Source organism: Leucoraja erinacea, chromosome 9 (genome assembly GCF_028641065.1).
Source record: "Leucoraja erinacea ecotype New England chromosome 9, Leri_hhj_1, whole genome shotgun sequence".
In the NCBI taxonomy this organism is placed as follows: Eukaryota; Metazoa; Chordata; class Chondrichthyes; order Rajiformes; family Rajidae; genus Leucoraja; species Leucoraja erinaceus.
The window spans coordinates 9,777,664-9,804,588 of record NC_073385.1 but is presented as its reverse complement, the minus strand read 5'-3'; the positions used below and the strand labels follow the sequence as shown (position 1 = coordinate 9,804,588).

At 45.7% G+C, this 26,925-nt stretch overlaps 1 protein-coding gene across 6 annotated transcripts in view; it reads left to right on the top strand.

Moving 5' to 3' along the window:
* Positions 1-26,925, top strand: part of ccdc85ca (coiled-coil domain containing 85C, a) — a 191,762-nt gene that overhangs the window by 105,140 nt on the left and 59,697 nt on the right. For all 6 annotated transcript variants that reach the window (XM_055640111.1, XM_055640109.1, XM_055640107.1 and 3 more), the window contains exon 2: positions 21,785-21,858. In XM_055640111.1, coding sequence (XP_055496086.1) covers positions 21,785-21,858 — 74 coding nt within the window. The remainder of the gene's footprint in view (positions 1-21,784; positions 21,859-26,925) is intronic.

Here is a 26,925-nt window from a genome sequence, read left to right as displayed (position 1 = left end):
GATCTCAATAATACTTTACTAGCCAAGTATGTTTTGCAACCTACAAGCAATTTCATTTGCTATGTAGTCATACCAATAAAAAGCAATAGAACACACAACATACATGTTAACATAAACATCCACCACAGTGACTCCTCCACATTCCTCACTGCGATGGAAAGCGAAAAAAGTTGAAATCTCTTCAGTTCTTGGTGAGACCACACCTGGAGTATTGCGTACAGTTTTGGTCTCCAAATCTGAGGAATGACATTATTGCCATAGAGGGAGTGCAGAGAAGGTTCACCAGACTGATTCCTGGGATGTCAGGACTGTCTTATGAAGAAAGACTGGATAGACTTGGTTTATACTCTCTAGAATTTAGAAGATTGAGAGGGGATCTTATAGAAACCTACAAAATTCTTAAGGGGTTGGACAGGCTAGATGCAGGAAGATTGTTCCCGATGTTAGGGAAATCCAGGACAAGGGGTCACAGCTTAAGGATAAGGGGGAAATCCTTTTAAACCGAGATGAGAAGAACTTTTTTCACACAGAGAGTGGTGAATCTCTGGAACTCTCTGCCACAGAGGGTAGTTGAGGCCAGTTCATTGGCTATATTTAAGAGGGAGTTAGATGTGGCCCTTGTGGCTAAGGGGATCGGGGGTATGGAGAGAAGGCAGGTACGGGATACTGAGTTGGATGATCAGCCATGATCATATTGAATGGTGGTGCAGGCTCGAAGGGCCCAATGGTCTACTCCTGCACCTAATTTCTATGTTTCTATGTTTCTTTGCTCTCAGGGGCCTCGAGCCCTCCATTGACGGGACGATCTTGACTCCCGTAGCCAGCAGAGTTTGTGCCCTCCACATCGGGGCGATCAGCTCCTGCTGAGAGGCTGGTTTATGAATGTGCATTCAACTATGCACTTGCTGACATCTAATAGACCAGCATAGAAATTAATAACATAAGATAAAGGATCAGGAATTGACCATACAGTGTGTGAACCTGTTCTAACATTCAATAGGATTATGATTGAGCAGATCTTCATCTCATGTTTAGTTTAATTTAATTTAGTTTAGTTTAGTTTAGAGATACAGTGTGGAACAGGCCCTTCGGCCCACCGAGTCTGCGCCGCCCTGCGATCCCCGCACACTAACACTACCCCTACACACACTAGGGACAGTTTAACGTTTATACCAAGCCAATTAACCTACCAACCTGTACGTCTTTGGAGTGTTGGAGGAAAGCAAAGATCTAGGAGAAAACCCACGCAGGTCACGGGGAGAACGTACAAACTCTGTACAGAAGCACCTGTAGTCAGGATCGAACCTGGGTCTCTGGCGCTGTAAGGCAGTGACTCTACCCTTGTGCCACCGTGCTCTACTTGAACGTCTCATCGCTGCTTTCCTGCGTGTTCCCCATAACCATTGACCTCCCACTGCCTGTCTCCCTGCCTCCCAATCCCTCTTCACCATTCTACAAAGGTCTATCCACAAGCACCTTGATGTAGCCTCCGCTTCTCTTTGATATAGGTGATTCCAAATATTAACGATCCCCTGAGAGAAAAAAAAATCTCCTTTTATCAATCCTAATAGGATGACTCCCATAAATTGGAAGTGCATCCTCTGCTTTAATCTGCTTTAATCAGGCTCAAGAATGGTCCCGAACCGAAATGTTACCTATCCACCCTCTCCTGATGTGCTGTGTCGGAAGGAACTGCAGATGCTGGTTTAAACCTCAGATGGACACAAAAAGCTGGAGTGACTCAGCGGGACAGGCAGCATCCCTGGAGAAAAGGAATAGGTGACGTTTGGGGGTCGAGACCCTTCTTCAGAAACCTTCTCCAGATATGCTGCCTGACCCGATGAGTCACTCCAGCACATTGTGTCTTTTTTATTTGTAAACTGCCACCTGCAGTTCCTTGTTTCTGCTTTGATCTGATCTTTTTTCCCTCCGCGGTTCAATATTTTCCTTGGTTTGTGAGCGCGACGCAAACATTATTTTTTATGACAATCTTCACGAGGCAACACGCAGGCGGAAAATAAAAACTTTGACAAACAGGTCTTGCGGAAAGCACAAAGCCCTGTTAAGGCAAGCATTGTTGGAGCTCTGCAGGTTTAGCTGTCTACCAACTTGATTGAAGTGCGGTAAAGACCTGCGGACGCAGTGAAAGATTCCCACTGATTTTGTTCCATTTGTGACCTCGGGCTGCCTCGCTGCTAATTAAACTCTACTTTTCTGAAGTGTTTGTAATGATGGGAACACTACAGAGTCTTTGCCCACAGCGAGGCGCGCCAAACTGCGGCAAAAACACAATAAAAAGCTCTGTGTGAAAATGACAATATTGCAAACAGCTGTAACTGGTTATGTGCAGGTCAGGCAGCATCTCTGGAGAAAAAGAATAGGTGATGTTTTGGGTCGGAATCCTTTCTTAAAACTAAAAGTAGGGGTTTGGGAGAGGGGAGGGGTTAGCAGAAATAAACTGGGAAAAAAAGGCAGTCTTTCCAGTTTATTTTATCCAGGATTTTGTCTCCAGTTAATTTCTGCATCCCCTGCACCCCTGCCACGCCCCCCCCCCCCTCCCCCCCCTCCCTCGCATCTCTACTTTCAGTCTGAAGAAGGGTCTCGACCCAAAACGCCACCTATTCTTTTTATCCAGAGATGCTGCCTGACCTGCTGAGTTATTCTTAAATTCTTAAGCGGCTGGACAGGCCAGATGCAGGAAGATTGTTCCCGATGTTGGGGAAGTCCAGAACAAGGGGTCACAGTTTAAGGATAAGGAGGAAATCTTTTAGGATCGAGATGAGGAAAACATTTTTCACACACAGAGAGTGGTGAATCTGTGGAATTCTCTGCCACGGAAGGTACTTGAGGCCACAGTTCATTGGCTATATTTAAGAGGGACTTAGATGTGGGCCTTGTGGCTAAAGGGATCAGGGGGTATGGGTGGGAAGGCAGGTAAGGGATAAGGAGAGTTGCCAGAAGATCAGTCATGATAGTATATCGAATGGCGGAGCAGACTCGAAGGACTAACTGAATGGCCTCTATGTTCTGCACCGGGGGTATTTTCCCATGTTTCTGATGTGACACCTGCAATTTCTTTGTGTCTATCTTCGGCCATAAACCAGCATTGCAGTTCCTTCCTACACATTTATCGGAGACCTGCTTTGTTCTGATGGCAAATGTTTGAGTGTGCTTCACGCCACCGTTTTGCTGAGGCGACAAAATATCTTCCATCCCTACCGCACGGGCCATGAAAATTCGTCAGACATCCCGAGATCTTGTGGTCCAGAAGGACAATTCTTCTTTTCCTTTTTACCCCCATTTATTCTCCCAGCATGGAATCGTTCAGTTCAGATTAGGTTAGAGATACAGTGCAGAAACAGGCCCTTCGGCCCACCGGGTCGGCACCAACCAGCGATCTCCGCACGCTAACATTATCCCACACACACAAGGGACAATTTACAATTTTGCCAAAGCCAATTAACCTACAAACCGGTATGTCCTTGGAATGTGGGAGGAAAACCGGAGCATCCGGAGAAAACCCACGCAGGGCACGGTGTGAGCGTACAAACTCCGTACATGCAGCACCCGTAGTCGGGATCGAACCCGGGTCTCTGGCGCTGTAAGGCAGCAACTCTACCGCTGCGCCACCGTGCCTGTTATTACTTTCTGATCATGAATTACAGACATTTGCCAATATGTTTGGGTTTCATGATATTATGTTTTCACGGCAAGGTCTTTAAAAAAAAAACCCAAAGCAATCGATATCCATTTTAAAGAAAATCCTTTTATTTTGCTGCGGTTGTTTCTTTGTGTTGTCTGAATGGGAGATGTTGGCAGTGAAGCCTACAGCGGATATTTGAAACCATGGTAGGTTTATTGGCACAATACTTGCCACGGTTAACGTGGATTATGGCTTCTTGCTTCATTGCCACTGGTGGGTATAGATTTCATCTTTCTCTCGCTTGTCTGGCAATCACCTGACATGCATACAATGAAACGCAGTGACTTTATCTGTTTGCACTTTGACCTCCAGTGCAACAGGAAGGAAGCAATACTTGTGGTGGAGTGCCAAGTCTCTGTAGCCACAACTGTGGGCCATGTCAGGGAATGAGATGATCTGGACAAACCAACAATGACCAGAACCTTTTCTAAAGCCGTTAATGCAAAAGCCTCTGCAAAAGCCCTAAACATGGCAAAATTTGAGGAGCGAGTTTCTGAGGCCTTGTTCCATGGTGCTCACTGTTACATCAACTCGCCCTGCTGGAACCCGATGCAGTTACTTTAAGATACATGGAGCAAAAGCACGGGCTTCCCTGGACCAGGGACGCTCCAGTCCATCCAGCGTGGGGTACGGACTCTGGTCTTGGAGCTTTTTCGTTCTGTAAATGGCGCAAGAATACGGCGACTTGTACAAGAGTGAGCTCTGCGAAAAGAATTTCACCGTGCAGGGCAAACATGACCTTGACGAACCATTGAACCGTTAAGTTAAATTTATTGCCACGGAGTATTGGACAAGATACCAGTTTGTGACACTCAGGTTCACTCCTATACAGACACAAAATGTTGGAGTAACTCAGCGGGATTCTTCTTCAGACTATATATCTATCTTCTAAACAGGTTTTGCTTCCAACATTTTAGCAGCAGACTTTATTGAACATTGGACGTAGTTTATAGTCAAATGATTTTGAAATGGGCTTCAGACTGATTTTACATATATCAATGGAAAACCTATTGGTGACAGCTTTATGGTGAATGGGAAAAGATTTAATAGGAATCTGAGGGGTAACTTTTTCACACAAAGGGTGGTGGGTGTATGGAACGAGCTGCCAGAGAAGGAAGTTGAGGCAGGGACTATCCCAATATTTAAGAAATAGTTAGATAGGACAGATTTGGAGGGATATGGATCAAACAGGGGCAGGTGTAGCTGGGACATGTTGACTGCTGTGGGCAGTTTGGGCCGAAGGCCAAAGCAGAAACATCATTAAGTAACTTGGGCAGTTTTGGCGCAAAACTCATTACACTCAATTTTTCAAAAGGATTTAATGCAAAAAAGACTTTCACACTCTTTGTGTGAACACTGGGAAAGTCGTGCACAATGCTTTAAATAGGTTTTTTTGGAGCCTGCACATTTTTATTAATAGCGCAAGTGAGATCCATTGAGAATAAGTTGGTCTTGTTGAACTAGTTGGCACACTAGACGGCCATTCCTGTGTTAGAAACCAGTTTCCAGGGAACAGAAAATTAGGGATCAGAGTGTTGGAAGGAAGAGCAGACGCTGGTTTAAACCAAAGATAGATGCAAAAACCTGGGTCAGGCAGCATCTCTGGAGAAAAAGAATAGGTGATATTTCGGGTGGAGACCCATCTGCAGACTAAGACGGTGATATAGAGAGACAGAACAAATGAATAAAAGATGTGCAAAAAAAGTAACAATGATAAAGGAAACAGGCCATTGTTAGCTGTGTGCGAGTGAAAATGAGTTACAGACAATGAGACTCAATGAGACAGAGGAGTTTAGTTTAACTTGGCATCAATGGAATTTCGTTCAAACCTAGGTTTGAATGACAATAAATAGCATTCTATTCTATTCTATTCTATTCTATTCTATTCTATTCTATTCTATTCTATTCTATGTTAGGCACCAATATTGTGGGCTGAAGGGCCTGTTCAATGTTCTATGTTCTCCAGTTTCAAAGGGATCAATGATTTCAGCAGCATCACTTTGGCATAAGGTTCAATTATTCACTAACTATACAGTAACTGTCTAGTTAGTCCGAATCATTTTGCACATTGCCGCATCTGTTATGTAATGAACATTTTCCTTTAAATAACCGAGAGGTCCCTTTTCTGCTGTAAATGTGATGATCGCACTCTCACTGCTCCCCCGCTTCTCCGTAAGCACTGCAATGAAACAAATATCATCTGTTTATAAACACATCCAACCATGCTGTGTACTTTGGTTTGAAGAGGGCACGGTGGCGCAGCGGTAGAGTTGCTGCCTTACAGCGCTCGCAGCGCCGGAGACCCGGGTTCGATTCCGACCACGGGTGCTGCAACATACGGAGTTTGTGACACTTTTCCCCGTGACTTGCACAAAATGTTGGTTTCCTCAGCGGGATTCTCTTCGGACTCCATCCCACACTCTAAAGATTTTTGAACATTTTAGCAGCATCTTATTGAAACTTGGACAAAAATTCTTAAATGGGCTTCCTTTTCATATATGGCAAACCTATTGTGACTAGTTTACAGTGAATGGGAAAGGCTTTAGTACTGGGATCCCAACTATTTCACAAAAGGGGTATTAATGGAACGAGATGCCAGGGAATTGAGGTAGGGAATATCTCCAAGTTTAAGAAATAGCTAGACACTAAGCTGGGGGGCAGTGTTATTTGGAGGGATAGGATCAAACAGGAGCAGGTGTAGCAAGGACATGTTGACTGGTGTGGGCAGTAGGCGAAGGCCAAAGCAGTGGGCAAATGTTTGGCAGATCATTAGTTTTTCAAAAGGATGTGCAAAAAGATAAAAAGTGAGGTTATCCATTTTGGTGGCAAAAACGGGAAAGCAGATTATTTTAAATAGGTTTTTTTTGGATCTAAATAGCGCAAGTGAGATCCATTGAGAATAAGTTGGTCTTGTGAACGATTTGGCACACTAGGGGGCCATTCAGTGAGAAACCTGGGTGGAATGGTACACCAGGGATCATTGAAGGAAGGCACGCTGGTGCAAACCAAAGAAAGAAAGCGAAAAAACCTGGCATGCAGCATTTCTGGAGGCAAAAGGATTTGATATTTCGGGTGGGAGGTTCTACTGCAGTTGTATAGGGTCTATGGAGAGACAGACACCTGGAGTAAAGATGTGCAGTTTTGGTAACCAAATCTGAGGAAGGACATTGTTGCCATAGAGGGAGTGCAGAGAGGTTCAGACAGAGACTGATTGAGACAGGGATGTCAGGAACTGTCTTATGAATTTCATTCAAACCTGGATATGACAATAAATTATACTCTCTAGAGTTTCTAGGAGATTCTATTCTATTCTTATAGAAACTTACAAAATTCTTAAGGGGTTGGACAGGCTAGATGCAGGAAGATTGTTCCCGATGTTGGGAAAGTCCAGGACAAGGGGTCACAGCTTAAGGATAATTATTCACTAAAATCCCTTTTGCACATTGCCGAGATGAGGAATGAACTTTTTTAAATACACCGAGAGGTGGTTTCTCTGTAAATGTGATGATCGCTCTCACTGCTCCCCCGGTAGTCCGAGGCTGCAGTGAAACAAATATCTCTGTTTAAGAGGGAGTTAGATGTGTGTACTTGTGGCCAAGGGGATCAGCAGGGTATGGAGAAAAGGCAGCGCTCGGGATACTGAGTTGGATTCGATTCCGACCACGGGTCATCTTAAATGGTACAGGCTCGAAGGGACGAATGGCCTCTACTCCTGCACCTGTTGTCTATGTTTCTATGTTTCTATGTACAGGTTTGTAGGTTAATTGGCTTGGTGTAAGTGTAAATTGTTCCTAGTTTGTGTGAGACAGTGTTAATGTGCGAGGATCGCTGGTCGGTGCGGACTCGGTGGGCCAAGGGGTATGTTTCTGCACTGTATCTCTAAACTAAAGGTCATCACTGAGGAGACAAATTGAAACCTACAGTGGTGGTGAAGACATGCTCATCTGCAAAGATTCACCCATGTGCCAGATACATCCTCAGATCTTCGGCTCAATAGACTTGGAGAGCATGTGCATTTGCTGGTGGGTACATTAACAGTGGCAATGCTTCAATGGTGTTCTGTATTGGCCCTAGTGTACTTTGGGATGTGTAGAAAAGAACTGCAGATGCTGCTTTATACCAAAGACAGACACAAAGTGCTGAAATAACACAACGGGTTAGGCAGCATCGCTGGAGAAAAGGGATGAGTGAAGTTTTGGGTCGGGACCATCCTTCAGTCTGAAGAAAGGACCCGACCCGAAACATCACCCAGAGATGCTGCCTGTCCCGCTGAGTTACTTCAGCACTTTGAATCTATCTTCAGTTTGTACTCTGTGTTCTGGTGAGTAACGGGCACTGTATAAAAGCAAATATTTATTTTACACGATTAATTCATATTTCATACTTGAGTGAATTCCAAGATCCATCAGCCTTACAAACACGAATGATTCAAGGACAGCACTGTGGCACAGCGGTCGAGTTGCTGCCTCACAGCCGCTGAGACCCGCGTTCGATCCTGACCTCCTGTGCTGTCTTTGTGGAGTTTGTACGTTGGCCCTGTGACTGGGTGGGCTTCCTCCGGGTGCTCTGGTTTCCTCCCACATTCCAAAGACGTGCAGGTTTGTAGGTTAATTGGCTTCTGTAAATTGTCCCCAGTGCGTAGGACATAGAACAAGTGTACGGGTGGGTGATTAATGGGTGGTGTGGGTCGAAGGGCCTGTTTCGCACGCTATATCTCTGAAACAAAAACTAAAACTAAATAAAGTTAAAATTCTGGAGGTGTGTAGCAAAGAACTGCAGAGGCTGGTTTACACCATCGATAGTCACAAAATGCTGGAGTAACTCAGCAGGTCAGGCAGCATCTCTGGAGAGAAGGAATAGGTGACGTTTCGGATCTAATGAACGGTCTCAACCTGAAACATCACCCATTCCTTCTTTCCCGAGATGCTGCCTGACCTGCTGAGTTACTCCAGCATTTCGTGTCTATCTCTGGAGAAAAAGGTTTGGGTCGGGACCCTTCTTCGGATCTGTTTTTTTTTTTAATTTTGATGCTCAGATTTCTTTCCAATCTCACTAAAAGCACATTCACATGTTAACAAGTTCACAAGTTATAATAATAATAATAATAATAATAATAATAATCTTATTTATATAGCACATTTTTAGTCAACTTGCATTGACCCCAAAGTGCTTCACATAATTACATTACATTTACACACAGGCAAAGGTGGGTGAAGTGTCTTGCCCCACGGACACAACGACAGTATGCACTCCAAGCGGGATTCGAACCGGCTACCTTCCGGTCGCCAGCCGAACACTTAGCCCATTGCGCCATCTGTCGTCCCAGATGGCGCAATGGGCTATTATAGGAATAGAATTAGGCCATTCGGCCCATCGAGTCTACTCCGCCGTTCAAGCATGGCTGATCTCTGCCCTCTAATCCCATTTTCCTGCCTTCTCCCCATAACCCCTTGACACCCGTTCTAATCAAGAATTTGTCTATCTCTGCCTTAAAAAATATCCACTGACTTGGCCTCAACAACTCTCTGTGGCAATGAGTTTCCACAGAATAACTAGCCTCTGACTAAACAACCTCTTACTTTGTTTAAGAAGGAACTGCAGATGCTGGAAAATCGAAGGTAGACAAAAATGCTGGAGAAACTCAGCGGGTGCATCAGCATCTATGGAGCAAAGGAAATAGGCAACGTTTCGTCCCGAAACGTTGCCTATTTCCTTCGCTCCATAGATGCTGCTACACCCGCTGAGTTTCTCCAGCATTTTTGTCTACCTCTCACTTTGATCAAGTGAGGCCTGTGAAAGGAAACTGGCTTAAAGTAATTCACTTAGAAGGCAGCAGGATTTAAGCCTCTTTCCAGTCCTTGTGACTCTGTGATCATGTTGGCATCTGCTCATCTGACCCCCGGAGCGTACAGTGGAGCTGATTGTTCAGTCTCATTCCCAGATTGGGTCATGACCAACGACAAAGCTAATTCACGGGCACAACTTGAACTCCTTTAGTCGGCAGCTAGCCTTACGATTCATTCACACTATGTCCGCATGCTAAACTCCGAGCCATACCTCTTGCCCGCAAGAAGATAGACACAAAAGGCTGGAGTAACTCCAGTACAAACTCTGTACAGGATCGAACTCAGGTCCCTGGAGATGCAAGGCAGCAACTCTACCGCTACCTCTGACAGTTTTCTTTCTCTGCCACTAGCTGTAAATCCAACACAGTATCGTCAGTTTCTGACTGGCGCTTTGCCGCCCTTTTGTTGACATGGATTCAGCCAAATCCTGAATGAAATAAGTGGGTTACAAGAGGTAAACTGACAGGCATTTTATCTGCACACAGTGTGGAGCGGATGTGAGCTGTGGCAACAGCACAGTTGGTGTCCACCTCCAGCTGCCGCTTACAGCCTTGCGAAGGCCCGCATGTGTGCCACACCGCATCACCGTGATATGTTCCCTTGTCTGAAAGACATTCATAAACAGTTTGGGTTTTTGCAAGAACCCGACATCCATCTCGATTAGTTTTTATCAAATGCCAGCTCACAGTTTGCTGTGGGAACAGCTCTACCCAACACAGCAAGAAATTGCAGAGAGTCTTGGACGTGGCCCAGCCCATCGCACATACCAAACTCCCCACCATCGACTCCAAGAGTCAAGTCAAGACTGTTTTATTGTCGTATGTCCCAGATATATGATGGTGGCGCAGCGGTACAGTGGCTTCCTTACAGCGCTTGCAGCACCGTAGACCCAGGTTCGATCCCGACTACGGGCGCTGTCTGTACGGAGTTTGTATGTTCTCTCCGTGACCTGCGTGGTTTTCTCCCACACTCCAAAGACGTACGTAGGTTTGTAGGTAAAGTGGGTTGGTAAATGTAAAAATTGTCCCCAGTGTGCATAGGATGGTGTTAATATGCGGGGATCGCTGGTCGGCGCAGACCCGGTGGGCCGAAGGGCCTGTTTCCGTGCTGTATCTCTAAACTAATCTGAACAACAAAATTCTTACATGCAGCAGCACAACAGAATGCGGACCATCTACACTTTACGCTGCCTCGGAAAAGCAGCCAACATAATCAAAGCCTTTTCCCACCCCGATCATTCCTTCTTCTCCCTGCTCCTAATGGCAGAAGAAACAGAAGCTTAAAAGTGTGAACCACCAGAGTCAGAACAGCTTCTTCCCCTCTTTTATCAAGTTTCTGAATGGTCCTGCCATGTGCTAGGTTACTGTCCCATTTCACCTCTACCCCATTATGGACATTGGACTTTGTCTCTGGAACTGGTGCGCTACAACGCTGAGAACTATATTCCACAATGTGGTCTTCCCTTTGCGCTACCTACTGTATTGAACAAGTTTGGCTTGATTGTGTTTATGTGGCGTATTATCTGATTTGATTCGACAGCATGCAAAACAAACTTTGATACATGTGACAATAATAAACCTCAGTGTGATGCCTCTGGCGAGACTTGAACTCACAACCTCTGAATTCCTCACCCCGTACCTTGCTCACCATGGTACCTTCCATCTTGTCACCTTTATACGTAAAGTGAAAGGGCCATCCAAATCTAATCAAATTGATCAATTTTCTCAATCGGGCTAATTTGCTTAGTGGGAGTTGGTTTGTTGCTAAAACTGCAGCGCTTTGAGTTTTGGATGGCACGGTGGCGCAGCGGTAGAGTAGCTGCCTCACAGAGCCAAAGACCCAGGTTCGATCCCGACCAAGGGTGTCTGTACAGAGTTTGTATGTTCTCCCCGTGAACTGCGTGGGTTTTCACCAGGTGCTCCAGTCAGTCCAAAGCCGTACTGGTTTGTAGGTGAATCGGCTTCAGTAAAAATTGTAAACTGTTCCTAGTGTATTGTGTAATGGAGATCGCTGGTCGGCTCAGACTGGGTGGGCTTGAAGGGCCTGTTTCCGCGCTGTGTCTCTAGAACTAGCTGAAACTGCAGCCTGTTAGTGACTTTTTAAACATTTACTTTTCAGCGTCAGTGGTCTTGGGAAGATGCTGGAAAGTAATCTCCTTGAACCGTTGCTGTTCCAGTGAAGGATCAGTAATTGGTACGGGAGTGAAGGTCTTGTGAGGGCTTCCCCACCCCCTATTGGAAGCAGCACCTCATCACAGGTTAACAATGACCAAGGAGATTTCCATTCCACCAGCTGCCCCATTGATTCCTAATTGAGAGTTAAATCCAAGCTGACACCACATCTCCTGTAGCATTTTCTGTGAGCTGTTTTGGAACCATTGCTTAATAAAGTGGAGGAGGTGAAACTCGTTCCATGCCCAGTGGATGGGGCAGAAGGAGTGACAAGACTCTTTTGTAGAGAGGCGCATTAAGTAGGTCACGGTAAACAAAAAGGAAGACGGGGCTTTTCCACTGGCGTTCCGTCAAGCAGGCAATGCAGGTTTCTCATTGAAAACCATTAACCCCTAAAAGACCTCAGATTCAAATCAGGTTATCGTCGTATGTGCAGGGATGCAGTGAAATTCCTTGTTCACATGAAGGTTGACAGAGCAAACGATGTACATACAGTAACGATAAATATAAAAATATATACGACCAGCGCCAAACAGGTCAGGACACGGGCACCATGTCATCCCGTGCTACCTGTTCCATTGGCGGATAGCCGGCGACTAAACTGTCTCCCCCACCTGGTTTGCTGGAGTACACCAAAGGTTGACACAAATCGTTGGAATAACTCAGCGGGTCAGGCAGCATCTCTAGAGAAACGGAATAGGTGATGTTGCGTGTCGAGACCCTTCATCAGGCTGCTCTGTGTAGGGTCTCGACCCGAAACGTCACCTATACCATTTCTCCGGAGATGCTGCCTGCCCCGTTGAGTTACTCCAGCATTTTGTGGCATCGAGCCCGTGGCCGTTCTTTGCTAATGAATCCCCAAATCTCCACTCCCTCACTCTTTCCCTTAGCTTTGCATTTCAGTTCCCATCATTTCCCTCCTTCCACCACCCAGAAGCCAATGAGTCCAGATCATTATTAGCTTATGTGTAAAAAATAAAATCTCCCGTGTAACAGACTTCTGACCGACATCTACTACAAACCCACTGACTCCCATGGCTAGCTGGACTGCACTTCTTCCCACCCTGCTTCCTGTAAGGACTCCATCCCCTACTCCCAATTCCTCCGTCAACGCCGCATCTGCACCCAGGATGAGGTGTTCCAAACCAGGGCATCGGAGATGTCCTCATTCTTTAGGGAACGGGGGTTCCCCTCTTCAACTATAGATGAGACACTCACCAGGGTCTCTTCTATACCCCGTAGCTCTGCTCTCACTCCCCATCCCCCCACTCATAACAAGGACAGAGTCCCCCTTGTCCTCACCTTCCACTCCACCAGCTGACACATACAACAGATAATCCTCCGACATTTTCACCACCTCCAACTGGATCCCACCACTGGCCACATCTTCCCATCTCCTCCCCTTTCAGCTTTCCGCAGAGACCACTCCCTCAGTAACTCACTGGTCAATTTGTCCCACCCAAACCACCCCCTCTCCTGGTACTTTCCCTTGCAACCGCAGGAAATGCTACACTTGTCAGTTTACCTCCCCCCTCGACTCCATCCAAGGACCCAAGCTGTCTTTCCAGGTGCGGCAGAGGTTCACCTGCACCTCCTCTAACCTCCTCTATTGCATCCGCTGTTCCAGGTGTCAACTGCTCTACATCGGTGAGACCAAGCGCCGGCTTGGCGATCGCTTCGCCCAACACCTCCGCACAGTTCGCATTAACCAACCCGATCTCCCGGTGACCCAGCACTTCAACTCCCCCTCCCATTCCATATCCGACCTTTCTGTCCTGGGCCTCCTCCATGGCCAGAGTGAGTCCCACACCAAATTGAAGGAGCAGCACCTCATATTTCGCTTTTGTAGTTAAAACCCCCAGCAGTATGAACATTGACTTCTCCAATTTCAGGTAGTCCTTACTTTCTCCCTCCTTCCCCTCCCCTTCCCAGCTCTCCCACAGCCCAATGTCTCCGCCTCTTCCTTTCTTCTTCTCCCCCACCCCCTCATCAGTCTGAAGAAGGGTCTCGACCCGAAACGCCACCTATTCCTTCGCTCCATAGATGCTGCCTCACCCGCTGAGTTTCTCCAGCATTTTTGTCTACCTTCGATTTTTCCAGCATCTGCAGCTCTTTCTTAATAATAAAATCTTCCCATCTCTCCCTTGCAATTCTTGCCTGTAGTTTACAATCCTGCGGTCCTCTCCTGCTTCAAGCACCCCAGTGAGTAATAGCTTCAATTTGTATACCAAGTCTGAACCAGCCAACATCCTTTTATATCTTTATAACAATCATCTTTGCCTCAAGGATAACAGCCCATAGCTTCTCCGGTTTAGAGTTGATGCAGCAATCCCTCATCCTTGGAACCACGCTAGTAACTATTCTTTTACTACTTGAAGTGGCAGATAATTGGACATTATGTCCTGGCCAAAGAGTTCTGCAGCTACGTGTGCGGCCTCTTACAGTCTGTAATTTGATGTCGGAACCACAGGGCTCCCCTTTCTCTCAGATTGCTGTTGTGCAGTGAATGGACATGTTAAATCTCAAGTTCTATAAACCTCATAGATCTCAATTTCATTTTGACCCTATTTTCTAAAACACAGATTAGATCAGATTAGTTTTTATTGTCATGTACACCAACCAGCGTGTAATGCAATTCCTTATTCACATGAAGCTCCTCATTCTTTTCGCTTTACGGGGAATAACACAGGCCCCAGTCTACTGAATCTCTCCTATTTTGGGAAATCAACCTGCCATCCCAGGACAGGCACAAAAAGCTGGAGTAACTCAGAGGCTCAGGCAGCAGCTATGGAGAAAACAAATAGGTGACGTTTCTGGCCACCAACTTGTTTTCACCTGAAAAAGGGTCCTGAGCCTTTAGGGGAGGCACGGTGGCGCAGTGGTAGAGTTGCTGCCTTACAGCACCAGAGACCCAGGTTTGATCCTGACTATGGGTGCTGTCTGTATGGAGTTTGCGCATTCTCCCTGTGACCGCGTGAGTTTCTCCGGGTGCTCTGGTTTCCTCCCACATTTCAAACACGTGCAGGTTTGCAAGTTAATTGGATTTGGTAAGTTGTGGGAAAAAAAAAGTCCCTAGTGTGTAGGATAGTGTCAGTGTCACAGGATGACCGCTGGTCAGCACGGACTCGATGGGCTGAATAGCCTGTTTCCACACTATATCTAGAAAGCCTGATCTCTAAAAAGTACAGACTCGATACATCACCTATCCATGTTTTCCAGGGATGCGGCCTGTCCCGCTGAGTTACTCCAGTATTTTACATCCGTTCATAGAGTCAATGAGTCATATATCTTGGAAACAGGCCCTTTGACCTAACTTGTCCGCACCCACCAACATGTCCCATCTACACTAGTCTCACCTACCTGCCTTTGGCCCATATCCCTCTGAACCTGTCCTATCCATGTACCTGTCTAATTGTTTCTTAAACGTTGCAATAGTCCCTGCCTCAACCACCTCCTCTTGCAGCTCGTTCCATCCACCCACCACTCTTTGCTTAAAAACATTACCACTCAGATGTGAAAAATATACATCTTCTAGATGCGGTGGGATGCATCCTCAGTGATGTGATCTGGTGTCATCGGGTATTTCGGGTCCCAACCTGCTCGGCCTCTCCCAGTAGCTCAGACCCACGGGATCCTGGCAACATCCTTGTAAATCTTCTCTGTACCCGCTCCATCTTTCTTGATGGAAAGGGCATCTTATCTTTCTTGAAGGAAAGCTCTGTGGTCAGCTAGAGTGCCACAGCCCTATTGGCAAGGCCACTGTTGCTTCACTTCCAGCAGAATGCTGCCTTTATTCCAGTGTTGTCTCGATGCCAGGCATTTGTGCCTCAGGCACCAGCAACAAGGCAGTAATATAAAATGGAAAGACTGACAATTGTTATGCAAGGAAGAATAATGATGGCCAAGTCATGAGGTGTGGTTTACTACACTTCTGTTTCTTCAAAAGCCCAGCTCTGTGAATCACTGGGAACATTTCTCCACTTCACACCCCGTCCTGCTTATTTGAGGTTTAATGCGTCATTGTACAAAAGGGATTTTCAAAAACCGTGTTCAGTGTCTGTGCATGTATTGGTGTGTTCAGAGCAAGCCCGTCCGACCTGCCGAATACTCCCAGCATTTATTTCACCACTCAGTGTTTGGTGCATTCTAGTAAATCCGCCCCACAAAAATAAATAAAATGGGGCTTGTGTAGATAGGTGATGTTTCTGGTTGGAACCGATTCAGACTGACGAAGCGTTCTGACCCGAAACACCACCTCTTTTTCTCCAGAGATGCCGCCTGACCCGCTGAATGACTTCAACATTTACGAGCGGTGCTGGCTCGAAGGGCCGAATGGCCTACTCCTGATCTATTGTCTATTGTCTATTTTGTGTCTGTCTTCAGTATAACCAGGCATCTACTTTTCCTTCCTACACATTTTCTCTGTACCTTTCACAATACACATGACAATAAACTAATCTAATCTTAACTGGTATGAAACTTTTGTCACCCCTGGGGCATTGAAGTATAAAGTCGCAGTGGTGTTCGGACAAAACGTTTGTAAGGGGCGAGAGCTGCGGTTGGTCAGATATGGTGTATAGAGTTGGACAGCATAGAAATGGCCACTTCCACCGACCACATCAATGGCGACCATGTCATCCATCTACACTCATCACATTTGCCTGCATATCTGTGTTGGAAGAAAATGCAGATACTGTTGGGAGTGTTCAGTTCAGACCTCTCTCACCCATCTTTTTGATTTATAAATCCTATGTTACTCTCTTAACGGGGGGGGGGGCAAATTTCCTGACCCAATGGGACAGGTGTTACGATAGACCATTAGTCATTATAATGAAGATAGACACAAAGAGCTGGAGCACCTCAGCGGGTCTGACAGCATCTCTGCAGAAAAGGTGGGTCATCAGAAGAAGGGTCTCGACCCGAAACGCATGGCTGCCAACTCTCACGCATTGAGCGTGAGAATCACGTGAGAATCACGCATTTCATGACATTCTCACGCTGATCACAAAGAGAGGGAATCGCTTCCCGGACATCACCAAGTCTCCGAATGTCCGCTCGCTCCGGGTGTTGTTGGCGCTTCACTAACACACACTCTCACACATAATCTGACACACACTGATACACACCCTGGCTCACACACTCTCACACACTCTCTCACACATACAGGCACACACCCACACACATACATTCTGACACACACTAACACACCCTCGCACATACACTCACACAACCTTACACACACTGATACACACTCTCCTTCACACTGACACACACACTCACACATACTGACACACCCTCACACACACTCTCACACCCTCACACACCCTCACACACACCCTAACACACACCCTCACACACACTCTCACACCCTCACACACCCTCACTTCAATCACCAATACAAATTAGAGGCTGACTGTGTTCATTGTGTGAGTTTGATTGTTGGAAGCAGGCTAATAAAATTAGGTGCAGTTGTGTAGCCTACAGTTACTACATTGTGTCTGCTAATGTTCGATTTCAAATGGTTTATTAATGGAAAGGGTGCGTTTGCGCGTGCACAACTGATCCGGCCCGCATGAAGTCGCATTTTGTCCAATCCAACCCGTGACCCAAAATGAGTTTGACACTCCTGGTTAAAAGTGAGAGAGGAACGATTTAATAGGAACCTGAGGGACAACATTTTCACACAGAGGATGGTGGGTATGTGGAACAAGCTGCCTGGGGAAGTAGGCAGGTAAAATGACAGCATTTAAAAGACATTTGGACAGGTACGTAGACAGGAAAAGTTGAAAGTGATATGGGCCTAATGCGGATAAATGGGACTAGATTAGATGGGGCATCTTGATCTGCATGGACAAGTTGGTGTGAAGGGCCTGTTTCCGCGCTGTCAGGCTATGACACATTGTAGAAAGGGTGCAATTGCTCTGGAGAGGATCCTGGGCAATTGATGAAGATGTTGGCTGGGCTGGATTTTTTTTTCACTTTGAAGAAAGATTTGATATCTGGGATATATTCTCTGCAGCAACGGAGGTGAAGAAAATACTTAGTTGAGGTGAATAATATTATGAGAATAGAACCTGTTTTGCTTAACAAAGAGTGTAGGAAGGAACTGCAGGCGCTGGTTTAAACTGAAGATAGACACAAAAAGCTGGAATAACTCAGCGGGGCAGGCAGCATCTCTGGAGGGAAAGAATGGGGGATGTTTTGGGTCGAGACCTTCAGACTGAAGAGGTTGAAAACCAGCCATATAGATGTAAAACACAATGACCTGAGACGTGTGTTATCCAACTAAGGGCAGAAATCAGAATCATGTGTTTATCTTTATTGACGTGACACCATAATAAATATATAACAGGAAAAATAATTTAATGGGGTGGCACGGTGGCGCAGCGGTAGAGTTGCAGCACTACAGACCCAGATTTGATCCTGACTACGGGTGCTGTCTGTACAGATTTTGTACATTCTTCCCTATGACTACATGGGTTTTCTCCGGATTTCCGGTTTCTCCAACATCGGAAAGAAGTGCAGGCTGAATTGGCTTCTGTAAATTGTCTCTGGCGTGTCGGATAGAAATGGTTTATGGTAGATTGCTGGTCAGTGCGAACATATTTGCATATACATATATGCATAAGAGCATGAAGTATAATCTGATTTCCATTCATGAATATACTAAGGTCATCCATGTGCTGCACCTGTTGATCAGAACCTGACACTACTGTGGAATGTAATTAGGAATGTAATCTAGCCTAACCTTATTCATACCTAATCCAATTTAAAGCATAAATGTTGGATTCAAGTGTAAGTTTTCACACAGAGAGTGGTGAATCTCTGGAACTCTCTGCCACAGAGGGTAGTTGAGGCCAGTTCATTGGCTATATTTAAGAGGGAGTTAGATGTGGCCCTTGTGGCCAAGGGGATCAGAGGGTATGGAGAGAAGGCAGGTACGGGATACTGAGTTGGATGATCAGCCATGATCATATTAAATGGCGGTGCAGGCTCGAAGGGCCGAATGGCCAACTCCTGCACCTAATTTCTATGTTTCTAAAACACTCGCTACAGTATGCACCAGATTGCACAATTTCAAGCTGAAAAATGCAAAAGCTCCCTGCACTGCCTCGCAATTTCTCACTGTCAACCCTCACCCAATGTTGGCAGCCCTGCAAAACGTCACCTATTCCTTTTCTCCAGAGATGCTGCCTGACCCGCGGAGTTATTCCGGTTCTTTGTGTCTGTCTTCCGTTTAAACCAGCATCCTCCCTACACATTAGTCATTATAATGCTGCTCCTTGCACCAAGTTTTTTTCTTGAAACAACCTCTGTCTTGCCAATATAATAACAAATGACAGGAGCTCAGAACAACTTCCAACAATTGCACAACCCAACCCAACCCTGTTGCGAAATTGGCCGTTGTATTAATCCATGCGTCGCAGAGCTTTTTTTTGAATTTTTGAAATAGATTATAATATGCAATCACCACAAAATCACATACTTAGCACCTGCACCGAAGGACAAATTTCTCCCAAACTTGCAAAAACAAACTGCAGTTTATCTGTATTTACTGTCACAAACTACGAGACCCATTAATCTTACTGCAGTGAAGATTAATATGCTGCTACATAGCAGATGATGCAAATATTTATCTTTGCCCCAATTCATAATCACTCATACTCAAGTATTATTTCCAAGCTCATCTTTTCGTAAGTTTCCAATAAGCTTCAGTGCTTCGAACCCATCTTGTATTCTCTTACATCTCAGTGAAAATCATTGCTATCCTTCTTGTGCTATATGTCATTAATTTTTTGGGGCTCTGGCAATTATTGCCCACCTCCAAATGTCCTTGAGAAAACGATGGTGGAACGCCTTCTGATAACGATGTTCCCACTATTTGGGTGGCACGGTGGTGCAGTGGTAGAGTTGCTGCCTTACAGCGCTTGCAGACTACGGGTGCTTGTCTGTACTGAGTTTGTACGCTCTGCGTGTTTTTTTTCTCCTAGACCTTCGGTTTCCTCCCACACTCCAAAGACGTACAGGGTCGTAGGTTAATTGGCTTGGTGTGAATGTAAATTGTCCCTAATATGTGGAGGATAGTGTTAATGTGCGGGGATCGCTGGCCAGTGTGGACTCGGTAGGCCAAAGGGCCTTTTTCCGCGCTGTATCTCTAAACAAAACTAGACTAAAGTGCTTAAGAGGGAACTGCAGATGCTGGAGAATCGAAGGTTACACAAAAAAGCTGGAGAAACTTAGCGGGTGCAGCAGCATCTATGGAGCGAAGGAAATAGGCAACGTTTCGGCCCGAAACGTTGCCTATTTCCTTCGCTCCATAGATGCTGCTGCACCCGCTGAGTTTCTCCAGCTTTTTTGTGTAGACTAAAGTGCTGACAGGAAGGGAATTGTGTTTAAAGCCAGTGACAATGAAGGAACTACAATATATTGTGGTGTCACTTGGAGGGAGGCTGTAGGAAGCAATGTTTCCAAGTGCCTGTTGCCTTTGTCCTTCTAGATCACGGGATTGGGAGGTGCTCTTTGTGCAGCCCAGCCGTTCCTATCATAGATTATTTACCCTGCAGCCACATTGCAAAGGTTGGTATAAGCTGTTTTCTGTGAAGAGATATGACAAGATATGCACTGGTGCCAAGTTATGTTGAACTTGCTTCATCTTGGCAGCCTTGCATTGGGTCATGATGATCTGAACAGGCAGCAAGTGCAGAATACATTTTCACTCATAGAGTCATACAGTGTGGAAAACAGGGGTTTGTTGGTTTCCCATGCCAACCAACAAACCCCTGTTTCCACACTGTATGACTCTATGAGTGAAAATGACTCTATGAGTCAAACCCCCACATGCCTGCGTTTGGCCCCTATCCTTCTAAACCTGCCCTCTCCATGTACATGTCCAAATGTTTCTTAAGCATTGCCTCAACTACCTCCTCTGGCAGCTCCTTCCATACACCCAACCCCCTTTGTGAAACAAAGTTACGCATCAGGTTCCTGTGAAATGTTTCCCCCCTCATCTTAAGAAGGTTCTTGACCTGAAACGTCACCCATTTCTACTCTCCAGAGATGCTGCCTGGCCCACTGAGTTACTCCAGCATTTTGTGCCTATCTTCGGTTTAAACCTATGTCCTCTGGTTCTTGATTCCCCCACTCTGGGCAAAGGATTCTGTGCATTTACGTATAAGACTGGACGGATCAATTGCAGGAAGGACATTTCCAATTTTTCGGGTCCCTGGGCTACAGTGTAAGGATACAGGGTGAGCTATTTCAAACTGATATGAGGAAGATTTAGTTTCTTCCTAGAAAATGGTGAACCTGTAAAATTCTCTCGGACAGGAATACTAAATTGTTAAGTGGATTCAAGAAGGAGCTGGATATTTTTCTTAGTGCCAGAGAGACCAAGGATAAGGGAGGGAAGCTGGCAATGAACATGGTTTAGTTTAGTTTGGTTTAGAGATACAACACAGAAACAGGCCCTTCAGCCCAACGAGTCCATGCTGACCAGCGATCCCCATACACTATCCTACACATAATAGGGACAATTTAACAATATTACCAAACCAAAATTAATCCACAAACCTGTATGTCTTTGGAGTGTGGGAGGAAACCGGGGACCTGGAGAAAACCCACACAGGTCACGGGTAGAACGCACAAACTACGGACAGACAGAACCCGTGGTCAGGATCGAAGCTGGGTCCCTGGCGCTGCAAGGTAGCAACTCTACCGCTGTGCCACCATGCTACCATATCTTCAACATGATATGGGGAAGATTTATTTTCCTTCCTAGCGATCCTGCAAAATTCCCTAGGACAGGAATACCAAATCGTTAAGTGGCTTCAACAAGGAGCTAGATATTTTTCTTAGTGCAAGAGAGACCAAGGATAGGGGGGGAATAGTTGGAACAGGGCAATGAATATGGCTGATCAACCATGATCATATTAAATAGTAGAACAGGCTCGATGGGCTGAATGGCCGCCTCCTTCTATGCTCGCAGTGCATGATGAGGTGACGAGTCTCACCCAGCAGATCTCCATTAATCATCATTCCTTATTCCTGTGTTGCTCTTTTTGCAGATTCTGCTTCAGTCTACGTCAGACAACTGGAAAACAAAGTCAAGTTTCTGGAAGATAACAAGATCTTATCACAGGTATGTTTGTCCTGACTTCACACTGATAAAATGCACAGCAAATATTTCCCCATCCAGATGCCTGCAAACCAAGCTGGAATATATCGTGAAAGGAGCAGAAGTTGGCCATTCGGCCCATCATGTCTACTCTGCCATTCAATCAGGGCTGATCTATCTCTCCCTCTCAACCCCATTCTGCTGCCTTCTCCACACAACCCCTGACGCCTGTACTAATCAAGAATCTATCTATCTCAGACCATTGACTTGGCTTCCAGACTTCTGTGGCAATGAATTCCGCAGATTCACCACCCATCACAGATACATTACATTTTAGCCTTTTAAATGGTTATTATTATAATAGTTTGTGTATTACTTTTAATATCCAGGAAGAAACTGCAGGTGCTGGAATCTTGAGCAAAAACACAAAGGAACTCTACGGGTCAGGCAGCAAGGGCGGCATGGTGGCGCAGCGGTAGAGTTGTTGCCTTCCAGCGGCAGGGTCCTGGGTTCGATCCTGACTACGGGTGCTGTCTATATGGAGTCTGTATGTTCTCCCTGTAGCCTGCGTGGGTTTCCTCTGAGTGCTCCGGTTTCCTCCCACACTCCTAAGAGGTACAGGTTTGTAGGTTAATTGGGCAAATTGTAAATTGTCCCTAGTGTGTAGGATAGTGCTAGTGTATGGGGTGATTGATGGCCGGCGCAGAGTCGGTTGTCCAAAGTACGAGTTTCCACGTCTGTATCTCTAAAGTATCTGGGGAGGGAAAGGACAGGTGACGTTTCAGATCTGGAGCCTTCATCATACCCAATAAATATTTGTAAATATTTCTGATAGATATGAATGAATTAATTAATTAATTAATGATTGATTGAATGAATGAATGAAGGATACTATATTGTTATGTGACAAGTCACAGTGGAATTCTTTGTTTTGCATACAATACCATAGGTATGCAAATAGTCACCACATAACGGGCGCGGACAAAGTCGCTCCTCAACATGAATTCATACTTAGGACTGGGGGCAAGAACACAAAGGAACATTGAGGAAGGACATCCTTGTGATTGAGGCAGTGCAGCGTAGGTTCACGAGATTGATACCTGGGATGGCGGGACTATCGAGGAAAGATTGAAAAGACTAGGCTTGTATTCACTGCAGTTTAGAAGGATGAGGAAGGATCTTGTAGAAACATATAAAATTATAAAAGGACTGGACTAGCTAGATGCAGGAAAAATGTTCCCAATGTTGGGCGAGTCCAGAACCAGGGGCCAGAGACTTAGAATAAAGGGGCCATTTAAGACTGAGGTGAGAAAAAACTTTTTCACCCAGAGAGTTGTGAATTTGGGGAATTCCCTGCCACAGAGGGCAGTGGAGGCCAAATCGCTGGATGGATTTAAGGAGAGAGTTAGATAGAGCTCTAGGGGCTAATGGAATCAAGGGATATGGGGAAAAGGCAGGCACGGGTTATTGATTGGGGACGATCAGCCATGATCACAATGAATGGCTCGAAGGGCCGATGGCCTCCTTCTGCACCTATTTTCTATGTTTCTATGGACAGGAGTAAGCCACAAATCCACTCCAGCCTGCTCCACCATTCAATAAGATCATGGCAGGTATATGTTGACCACAACTCCCTGTCTATCCCATTTCCCCACATAAGGCGGTGCAGCGGTAGAGTTGCTGCCTCGTGGTGCCAGAGACCCAGCTTCGATCCTGACCTCGGCTGCTGTCAGCGTGGAGTTTGCACGTTGGGTTTTTCTCCAGTTTCCTCCCACATTCCAAAGTCGTGCACGTTTGTAGGTTAATTGGCCTCCGTAAACTGCCCCTAGTGTGCAAATCCAAAACTGGGATAACATAGAACTGGTGTACAGGTGTCCGTTTGACAGCATGGACTTGGTGGGCCAAAGGGCCCTTTTTTCAACACTGTAAACGAGACTCTTAAATCCTCAATCTTTGGATCATTTATCTTTCTCCAGCGGAAATGTTTCTAATGATCTCTCCTCCAACTCCCTCCAGGATAGAACATTTCTGGGATTCACTCCCTTCTTAGAGAAGAAATTTTTCTGCATGATAATTGCCTCATGTTTTATCCCCGTTGCCATGGGCAACACTGACCCCACAGTCACAATCACTTACACGGATTAATCGCATTTTCACATGGCCTTCTGTGCAAACATGCCGTGCACAAAGTGACAACCAGGTTTAGTTTTAGTTTAGTTTAGTTTGGAGATACAGCGAAGAAACAGGCCCTTTGGCCCATCGAGTCCGCCCCGACCAGCGATCCCTGCACACTAATACCATCCTATGCACACGAGGGACAAGTTTACAATCATACCGAAGCTGATTAACCTGCAAACCTGTGCTTCATTGAAGTGTGGGAGGAAACTGGGTATCCTGGATAAAACCCACACAGGTCACAGGAAAAATGTACAAACTCCATACAGACAAACACCCGCGGTCAGGATCGAACCCAGGACTCTGGCACAGTAAGGCAGCAGCTCTACTGCCGCGCCACCGTGCCGTCCTCGGGTCGGGGAGGGTCCCAGTCGTGTGGGCAAAGGATTCCGACCCGAGGCGTCCCCTATCCCATGTTCTCCAGGGTTGCTGCCTGGCCCGCTGAGTTGCTCCAGTCCTTGGTGCCCATTTCATGCTTGAGGCTGGGAGAGGGTTTTGGATCTGCAAATAGAAACATAGAAACATAGAAATTAGGTGCAGGAGTAGGCCATTCGGCCCTTCGAGCCTGCACCGCCATTCAATATGATCATGGCTGATCATCCAACTCAGTATCCCGTACCTGCCTTCTCTCCATACCCCTGATCCCCTTAGCCACAAGGGCCACATCTAACTCCCTCTTAAATATAGCCAATGAACTGGCCTCAAACTACCCTCTGTGGCAGAGAGTTCCAGAGATTCACCACTCTCTGCGTGAAAAAAAGTTCTTCTCATCTCGGTTTTAAAGGATTTCCCCTTTATCCTTAAGCTGTGACCCCTTGTCCTGGACTTCCCTAACATCGGGAACAATCTTCCTGCATCTAGCCTGTCCAACCCCTTAAGAATTTTGTAAGTTTCTATAAGATCCCCTCTCAATCTTCTAAATTCTAGAGAGTATAAACCAAGTCTATTCAGTCTTTCTTCATAAGACAGTCCTGACATCCCAGGAATCAGTCTGGTGAACCGTCTCTGCACTCCCTCTATGGCAATAATGTCCTTCCTCAAATATAACGCATTGCATTTTACAGACGGGTATTTGTCCGCACTGCTGGGCTTCACAAGTGGACGCCAAATTAAACTCCATCAGCCTGGCCACAGAAGGCCGACGACTGGGATAAATAAGCTGTCAGTACTTATTTTCCCAGTGTGACATTTCCTCTCGCCCAGTGGCGCATCATCCCGATCTTGAAAAGCTGAAAATACATCTCTGCAAATGTGTAAAGACATCACGCTGTTGCCGGGAGAGTAAAAGAGAGAGTTATTATTGAAGATCTATGAACTTTCACCAAATCTGCTTCAGTAAAAGGTCATCGGCCTGAAAGATTAATTCTTCATCCAGACCTTGCATCCTGACTACCTGCTTCTAACAATTTTGCTTTATATTTTTTGAATTTCCAATATCTTTCTCTCTTTCATCCATAACTCGCCACTGTGTCTGAGTGCGATTAGCAGTTCAACGGGGAAGTTAAAAAAAACTGTTTATTGTGGGGTTGACAGGAACTGGCCACGACTGCTTAAAGGGCCTGTCCCACTTTCACAACCTAATTTACAACCTTTTTTACACGTGGATATTTTTCATCAGGCTAGAAAAAACACCCCGACCTACTTGATGCCACGAGTACCTACGACTAGGATCACGGCCTGCTACGACCTACCTACGATCTCCTACGACCTCGTGACGACCATGCTGCGAGTATGAGTCAAGGGCAAACTCGGCAGAGGTCGTGAATTAGGTCGTGAAAGTGAGACAGGCCCTTAACTCTTTCAAGAAAGATCCTGGCGTATATTCCAGTCAGATTTTTAATCTGTAACTGAATTCTGTATAAGATTGGGTACCAGTATTATCTTCCCTTGAAATGATTACCACCACAGATGGGGTTGATATAATTATCAGAGTAGGTCAGCAAGGCCATTGTGGAAAAAGACACAAAGTGCTGGAGTAACTCAGCGACTCAGGCAGCATCTCTGGAGAAAAAAAAGGAATAGGTGACGTTTTGGGTTGGAACCCTTCTTCAGTCTGAAGTCTGAAGAAGGGTCTCGACCCAAAACGTCACCCATTCCTTCACTCCAGAGATGCTGCCTGTCCCGCTGAGTTACTCCAGCATTTTGTGTCTGTCTTTGAAAATGGAGTGTTTGTTTCTTTTTGTTTAAACTTGCACTAATATTGGAGTATTTTCATTTGCTGAATTTCATTTTTTGTTTTGTTTGTTACGCTATCTATTGAGTGAGTACGGATCCACAAACCTGTTAGACTGCCGCAAAGAAGAATATTAATAAATATGACAATTTTAACACTTTTGTCTCTTGACGTGTGGCTAGAAATAATGACAAAGTTTCACAGGATACAGTCCTAAGTCAGCGGGTCAGGCAGCGTCTCTGGAGAAAAAGAATAGGTGACGTTTTGGGTCCGAAACCTTCTTGACACTAAGTCTGAAGGAGGGCTGGTTCTGACCCGAGACGTCACCTATTCGTTTTCTCCAGAGTAGTTGCCTGACCTGCCAAGTTACTGTGGCATTTTGTGTCTATCTTCGCTATTAACCAGCACCTGCAGTTCCTTCCTATGCAGACATGGTCCTAATGCAGGCAAATGGGTTTAGTATAGATGGATATTATAGTATAGATGGCCATTTCTGTGCTGTGCAACACCATGACTCTAGGACTGCTTGAATAAAGAAAGACAGCATGTCTATTGTCCCTCTCTCAAACCAGGAACATCTCAAAGCATGAGATTGCCTTTAAAATTCTTTTCAAATATAGTTTAGTTTAGAGATACAGCGTGGAAACAGGACCTTTGGCGCACCGAGTCCGCACCGACCAGTGATCCCCGCACACCAGCAATATCTTACACACACGATGGACAATGTACATTGACACCAAGCC